The following is a 7,791-nucleotide window of genomic DNA, read 5'->3' as shown; positions in this document are numbered from 1 at the left end:
CTACTACTACTACTACTACTACTACTACTACTACTACTACTACTTCAGTCAGTGGAAATCATGGAGATCCAGTTTCGTTGTGTATTGAAAAATGGTATTTAAAAAAAAAAAAAGAAAAAAAAAATATCTCAAAATAAAAAAAAAAAAAAAGAATAAATAAATATAAATGATACACACAAACAACACGAGCGTGTAATAATAAACACGCTTATTGGAAAAAAACGCGTATGTATTTCAGGACGTCTTCGCTCAAAATCGATGAATGTTTTACTTGTACTAAAAATGTTCCCTTTTAATCCTATTAAGACTTACAAAATATTATATATATATATATAAGTATTATACTTTACTTGTATATATACATATGTGATAAAAAAAAAAAATATATATATATATACACCTGGTTTTTCATGTCAAACTTATATTTGTTACCTTAATTCCGCAGCATAGCGTTAGACTTGAATGAAAAAAAAAATAAAAAAAAAAAAAAAAGAACAAAAAAAAAAAAAAAGAAAGGAATAAAAAAAAAAGAAAAAGAAAAGAACAAGGTAATACATATATTTCATTAGAACTTCTTTTTATTCAATGACAATCTATTGGAGACGAGTTAATGAATTTATTTATAGCCTCGACTAGTAATTAAAAAGAAAAAGAAAAAGAAAAAAGAAAAAAGAAAAAACAACAAAATCAATTCTCTCTCTAACTTCGGGAGAAAATAAATTCTTCATGTATTTCACAAATAAATTTATTTTATTTACGAAATTTAAATTTCGATTAATTTATTAAGATCTTAGATATTATAATATATATATATTAAAAGAAAAGGAAAAAAAAAATAAAATAAAATAAAAAAAAAAAAAAAAAGAGAAAAAAGAAGTGGACATCTATCGCGATCGTATTGTTGCATTTGTCGAGCTATATAAACCGTCTTTATTATTATTATTATTCTGTAATTCGCAAGTAAATCGCAAATATCTTTCAAAAATTCTCTCTATAAATAAATCCAAGATATATATTAATATAAAACCACGTGAAAATATATATTTATAAATAAATTTTCAATCAAGTACATGTACAATTTTAAACTTACACACAATTCTCTTTTTGATATATCATATATTAAAAAATAAAGTTGATGTAATAAAATTTACAATCACAAGGATTAATTAATTAAATGCTCGTTTTTTTTTCTTTTTTTTTCTACCAAAGCACGTACGTTTCTATTATTTCTTTTCTTTTTTTTTTCTTTTTTTTCCTGTTTTTTTTTGCTTTTTTTTTTTTTTTTTTTTTTTTTTTTTGTGATTATGAGGAGTCTATGTAATGAATAAATGGACTCTGAAAGTTTACTCAAAACGAAATATAATGCATGATTTATGGGTAATTATATCAAACAGAATTAAATGTACGAATCCTCATTTATAAAAAATATATTTTTGAAATACTTTATATATGTATACATATATATATATATATATATATATATATATATACATATATATATATATATATATATATATATATATTTCTCTCCAATGTTTATTTCTCATTATCATATACCTACAACTTTATAATATATATTTTAATTACCCAGATATCATTGACGTAAAAATATTAAGAAATAATAGTTCAGTTTAGTTTTTATATAAAAATATAAGAATATATAACAGATAGATAGATAGATAGATAGAGAGAAAGAGAGAGAGAGAGAGAGAGAGAGAGAGAGGGAGAGAGAGAGAAAAGATAAAAGGTAAGAGAAAAAGAGAAAGAGAGAGAGAGAGAGAGAGAGAGAGGATATAAAAATACGGAATCAAATATTTGATTGAACAATATTTGATTCGGAATCGACACTGATACTAGGTAGAGAACTATCGGTCCAATCCGGATAAGGATAATGTCGCGGTGGACTCGGTACATTAACAGAAATTTTGCTCTTACGTCGGACGTTATCAAATATATTTTGAAATTGTTCATTTATATCGGGAGTTATTAAATCAGTCGATATATTACTTTCTATAAATCTAGGACTATCCTCTATCCCTTGGTTATCATGATTTCTCTTCTTATCGTCCGATGATTGTAACGCTTTCGAAGTTTTCGATATATTTTTTTTATACGATACCCTTTCATTGTCCTTTTCAAGAGAACAACATTGAACATAAGATTTTCTCCCTTGTATAATAGAATCAGGATCAATTGATTGTTGTACACGATTAGATAATTTAGATTTAGAAGTAAACGGATTATCATTATCCTTATTGATATCACTTTGATCTATAATATATCCTTGATCTCTATAAGATGGCAATAAAATTGATTCTGCTGCAGGTAAACTAATAAATTCCAATTGCATTGAATCCTTATTATTTTTTGATTCATCATTTATCTCTTCCATTTTGTTTTTCATCGTATCATTATATGCTTCCTTGTATTCGGAGATGGATAGATTTTCTTTCATAAATCCTTCCCTTTTCGATTCAGTTTTAATTGCACTAGGCTCTATTGTAGATATAGATATATCATGCCAAGATGTAAGGATATTGGAATCGGAGAATGCTGGAGAAAGCGAAGAATGGGCTACTCCACAAGGAATTACTGAACCTTGTAAGTTGGAATTTTCTTCCCTGGTACAGGCCTCTTTGAAGCCCATCAAGTGTTCTGCGATTTGACTTTGGAATTCTCTAGAGGAAGAAAAAAAAAAAAAAAAAAAAAAAAGAAATATCAATTAACATTTGAATTTAATATCAATAATAACATAATAAGAACAATTTCTTAAAGCGTACTAACATTAATACTAACTTTAAAATATTACGAAATTCGTTAAATTGTGAGTCTTTATGAGAAGAAAGAACAGACAATTTGTCCTTTTCAAGCATTAAATATTGCATTTTTAAATGACCTTGTCGTATAAGCTCCATTTGTTCATTAATATTTGTTTTTAATTCTGTTATCACTTTGTCTTTACTTTCTATCGTTTTCGACGATTCATTTAATTGTTCCTTTAACTTCAATATCAAAGATTCTAAATCCAATTGTTTATTCTGTGCTAGTTCCAAAAGCTCCGATTGTTTTTTAATATCTCTGAAATAAAATAAGATCAAATGTAAATCTTCAATATTTCTCATAATAAATAAGAACAAAGGAAATTCTATATATTAAAATAATATACCGTTTTAAATAATCTCGTTCTTCACGTAAGGAACATTCAATATTCACACGTTTACTAATTTCTTCTAATTGCGCTGTAGTTACATGGAGTCGTTTATGAAGAGATAATTCTTCTAAATCCTATTACAGAAATTTATCCATCAACTTGCATGTCGCACACAATTATTATGCTATATGATGCAAGAGACCTACATTGTTCAAAGTATCGATATCAGGGATTGTTAAAAGAATAACATTTGTATTCCTATTAACGTACCATTGTTGACTTTTTAAATTCTGCTGGTATTCGAAATAACGTTTGTTCCATTTTCATGAGAATTTTACATGATTTCTCATCTTTTATCAAATCTTTTAATTCCTTCATTAAAAATTTCAATGTTCTAACAGGATTAAAATCATTAAATTTATCGTTGGAAGAACCAAATATTCTATCACATTGAATTCCTTTGTCAACAACGACAATCGATTTTGTACCACATAATGAAGGAACACCGGATGAAATACCTGTTTGTAAAGATTTTTTCAAATGTTCTTTCAATTTTTTCTGCGTTGAAACTTGCTTCTCCTGCACGTCAATCAATTGTTTATTAACATTCTATAGTAAAAGAATTTTTTCTCCATTATATTTTACTAATTATAATTATCAAGTAAATTTATATTAACAATTATGTGCAATATTTAAATCCTATTATTAATATTTCTCTACTTACATTACTTCTAACTTTTAATTGCTTTTGAAAATCCAACCGTTGTTTATTATCTTTAGATTCTGATGATATTCTATTTGTATGTTGATTTTTTAATGATAAATTCTGTAAATGTTCCTTCATAATTGGACGAGTTTGATCCTGAAAGGTCTGACACCATTTCTGTCGAGATCTTTGTCCTTCTTCGGTGTTCTGTTCGCTATTTGGGGTACTACTAACCATTTTATGATTTCGTTTATGTCCTTTAGTCATTACCTTTACTTCTATTAATGTACCACAATCATCCACCACAAGTTTGCTAGGATGTTCACTTTGATATGTAAGCTACAACAACAAAATTTTACAATTATAAAACTTAATAATTTTCACATTAAAAATGAGACTAGTATTCAAATAATTAGTACCTGGTTATCATGGCTTAATAAAGGACTCTGAATGTTCTTATTGCTCATTATACTGGAAAAAAGAAAAAAAAAAGAAAAAAAAAGAAAAAAAGATGAAACATAATAAAACAAAAATAATTATGCCAGATATCAAAAAAAAAAAAAAAATGTAAATTAAATATGAAATATATTACATGTAATTCTTAACCTAAAAACTTGAGCCTATAATTCATTATTGCCATATATAATTGTAATATATAGTCATTGTTTTTACATTAAAACAATAAATTTTTATAATAACCTAAAAAAAAAAAAATATATATATATATACATATATACATATTTCTTAACTATGTAAAAGAACGAAATTATTTGAAAAATATTATTTCATTAAATATTATTTATTTAATTTAAATACTTACCGCACAACGGATATAGATCTGATAACATATTGTCATAATATTAATGTTACATACATAATTCTGGATTCTTAAAAAATCACTTATACAAGAATAATGCCGTACCAGCGAATATTCGATTTCTTATAAAAATGAAACTCTTATAAAATTTACGTATCACTTAGAAATACGCATATACGTCTATGTAATTAAATTTACCCGATTTGATAATATATCTTATTTATGTTTTTATCGTCAAAATTGTGCGAACGTACATATGTTCATAATAAACTTCCTATATCTGTTCTTGAAAGCTACCAACATAAAAATTACTAGGGACAACATAGTAACAAAAAGTTATTGATTTTATATTTAAGTATATTAAAGATATATTTTTAAAACATTAAATCTTATACATATACACATACATATATAAATATATATATACCATTTATTTGTAAATTACAAATTTCATTTCCTCGCTTTTTGTTCAAAAAAAAAAAAAAAAAAAAAAAAAAAAAAAAATTCTTAATATCTTTTTTATTTTCTTTTTTGGAATAATAATGTAACTTCTTATAAGTAATCATAATTAAAATTTATATATTTATACAATTACGTTTAATCATTTATTTATGTAATTATATTTGGTCATTTTATTAATTTATAAATCGTTCAACTTTTTGTTATATGATAGTATTATAAATTATGTTGACCAATGTTCAGTTTTTTCTAAAATTCGGCCCAATTCATTTCTATGTTCACCAAAAATTTCATATAATTTTTCGAAAAATCGTTTCCCATTTTGTTCAATGAACATTTTTCGTCTTCTTACTGCATCTAATTTTTCTTTAACTTCTTCCAATTCAATCGTTATACCTTGTAAATCTGGAATAGATTCTTGATAGCTCTGTATTTCGTTTTGCAAGATCTGTATTTGTTCTCGTAATTTACTTTCCTCATTTTTGCAATTATTGATATTAGCTTTTTTCTCTTTAAGCTTATTATGCAAAATTATATTTTGTTCCTGTAAAGTTTTCATTTTTTCTTGTAAAAGTTCTAATTCATTTGTATTAGATTCTATATAAGATTCCAGTTTTGTTAAATTTTTGGTCAATCCATCTTTTAATTCATTCATCAAATTAGCTTTTTCATTTAACTTATCCATAATGTATGGATCTAACATATCTTTTTCAGGCATTTTAAGTTCTTCAACGTCTATATTAGTATCACTACCAAAATGCATAAATATTTCTTTGTTGTAAGCTAATACAATTTTGTTTAAACTGTTATTTACAGATGCTATTTTAATATCCAATTTATATATGTCCTTTTGTATATCTTTCAAATGTTCATCAAATTGATGCATATAATTTTGAAGTTCTGAACATTTATTTAATATCGTATCTTTTTCTGTTTTTGACATAGGTTGTTCTTTTACTATAGAAATTAATTCTGTACGTTGTTTGTTCTGTATCTGTATTCGTTCGCACAAATGTTTATTTTGAATGTCTAATTGTTCTGTTTCGATATTAAGATTTTTGATATATTCTTCTTGTGCTTTAATATCACTAGTCTGTTTAGCTGCATCATCTTGAAGAGACATTAAAATATCTTTTAGATTTTCAACTTCCACATTAATATCTTTTGACTTTTGTTCAATCTCTTTTAAGTCATGCTCTTCTCTATTTAAAGTATCAATTGCTTCTGTTAAATCATCTTCAGTAACACCTTGTTGTTTTTCAATTTCTTGCAAATATTCATTGACAATAGCCGCTTCTTCATCTAGTTTTTCATCGTTCCAAGCGTTATACATGCTCAGCATAAAAAAGAATGCATTTCTATTATCTTTCATTTGTTGCTCTGTTCCTATAAATGGTAAATTATTTAATTGAAAATTATTATATGCCAAATCTTTTACTTGACAAACTTCCACCAACCAACATAACCAGCCTAAAACATATGGCCAAGAATGTGCAGTATTTGCTGTTTTTAACAATGACTTTGTAATAATACCAGGATAATGCAATTTCTTTGCAATTTTTGGTAATTCTTCTATATAATTGGCAAGTGTTAAAGCTTGTTTAGGATCTATTAATTTTACCAATAAATCAGATACTTCAACGAACATTTTCAATGTAATAGGTTTCAAACTGCCGCTATTGTTTAACATGGAAGAACATTGAATTTGATGAATATAAGAATCTATCTTATTTAGCATATGAGCTTGATAATTTTTATCTATTAAATGTCGCGTGTCTTTACGAGGTCCTTTGGCACCAACATTACTTGCACGATCACCAGACGGTGTTCTTCGACCAGTTGATAAACCTATTGTATTAAGTCTACGAGCACTGGTTGATGGTGTGACCGGAGTTGTAGGAGGATGAAGCAGACTTTTACCTATGTAATTAATAAAAAGTATATATTTTTTTCTTCTTCTTCTTTTTTATAAATATCTACTATATAATAAAAAGTCATTTATTATATGACTTACTATATGAATTATAGACATATAAAATAAAAATATTAATATTAATATTATCATATTTTACCAGTATTCTTTAAATAGGAACGACCATTATTCGTTGGATCGCATGAAGAACTTCTCATACGAGGTCTGGGAATAAGGGATACATCGGTAGCAGAAAAAGAATTCTTCGTCTTTAACGTTAATGTTCTTCTTGAATCAGTTTTGGTCAAACTTTTATCCCTTTTATCAATCATGGAAACTCTTACCGGATTTGTAGACGATCTACGTCCAGTTGAATTATTTTGCATTTTTATACGATCTTAATTGTTTATTATTATTATTATTATTATTATGATTATTATTATTTTATTTCCTCAAATGTTTACTATATGTCCAACGGACAACTTTCAAATTTTCAGAGCAACGCAGAACTATTCAAACGATATACCATGTGTACGTAAGATAAGTGATACGTACGTATATCACTACTACATATAACTTCTACTTTTTTTTTTGTTCTCTCATTTATTGTGTGGCGTACTTACATGTAACTGATTCAAAATGCGCGGGAAACTTAGGGAATACTTAAGTAAATTTAACAACTTAATAACTCGCATGTTCTTCGTATAAAATATTAAGATAATAATATAATTTTAAAGAAATTTCTA

General features: G+C 25.8%; 2 protein-coding genes across 5 annotated transcripts; both read right to left on the bottom strand.

Annotated features, from left to right (window-relative positions):
- Positions 1 to 1,019: 1,019 nt before the first annotated feature.
- Positions 1,020 to 4,966, bottom strand: LOC124952032. Of its 4 annotated transcripts, XM_047501318.1 has the most exons (9): positions 4,678 to 4,966; positions 4,450 to 4,556; positions 4,277 to 4,328; positions 3,876 to 4,196; positions 3,422 to 3,760; positions 3,167 to 3,285; positions 2,785 to 3,078; positions 1,765 to 2,678; positions 1,703 to 1,723 (listed from the first exon to the last, which is right to left on the bottom strand). In XM_047501318.1, the coding sequence occupies exons 3-8, from the start codon at positions 4,322 to 4,324 to the stop codon at positions 1,808 to 1,810; spliced, it is 1,992 nt and encodes a 663-aa protein (XP_047357274.1). In that variant the 5' UTR covers positions 4,325 to 4,328; positions 4,450 to 4,556; positions 4,678 to 4,966; the 3' UTR covers positions 1,703 to 1,723; positions 1,765 to 1,807. The 4 variants fall into 4 exon arrangements, with proteins under 4 accessions (XP_047357273.1, XP_047357275.1, XP_047357277.1 ...); XM_047501317.1 differs by having other exon boundaries at positions 1,020 to 2,678; XM_047501319.1 differs by having other exon boundaries at positions 1,020 to 2,678; positions 4,464 to 4,556.
- A 267-nt stretch (positions 4,967 to 5,233) lies between these two features.
- On the bottom strand, positions 5,234 to 7,594 carry LOC124952033 (kinetochore protein NDC80 homolog). Its single transcript, XM_047501322.1, has 2 exons — positions 7,206 to 7,594; positions 5,234 to 7,053 (listed from the first exon to the last, which is right to left on the bottom strand). Exons 1-2 carry the CDS (start codon positions 7,429 to 7,431, stop codon positions 5,357 to 5,359), a joined length of 1,923 nt encoding a protein of 640 aa, XP_047357278.1. The 5' UTR covers positions 7,432 to 7,594; the 3' UTR covers positions 5,234 to 5,356.
- Positions 7,595 to 7,791: the final 197 nt, after the last annotated feature.

The sequence above is a fragment of the Vespa velutina genome, chromosome 10 (genome assembly GCF_912470025.1).
Source record: "Vespa velutina chromosome 10, iVesVel2.1, whole genome shotgun sequence".
Classification (NCBI taxonomy): domain Eukaryota; kingdom Metazoa; phylum Arthropoda; class Insecta; order Hymenoptera; family Vespidae; genus Vespa; species Vespa velutina.
This window is presented reverse-complemented; position numbering and strand designations above follow the sequence as displayed.

Excerpts from the sequence above, each read along its gene's own strand:
- LOC124952032 (XM_047501317.1), bottom strand. The coding sequence starts at position 4,324 with ATGAGCAATAAGAACATTCAGAGTCCTTTATTAAGCCATGATAACCAG. Across the intron at positions 3,761-3,875 it reads AATTAAAAGTTAGAAGTAAT|AATGTTAATAAACAATTGAT; the intron begins GTAAGTAGAGAA and ends CTTTTACTATAG. Across the intron at positions 3,286-3,421 it reads AATTTAAAAAGTCAACAATG|GATTTAGAAGAATTATCTCT; the intron begins GTACGTTAATAG and ends TTTCTGTAATAG.
- LOC124952033 (XM_047501322.1), bottom strand. The coding sequence starts at position 7,431 with ATGCAAAATAATTCAACTGGACGTAGATCGTCTACAAATCCGGTAAGA. Across the intron at positions 7,054-7,205 it reads TTCCTATTTAAAGAATACTG|GTAAAAGTCTGCTTCATCCT; the intron begins GTAAAATATGAT and ends TTAATTACATAG.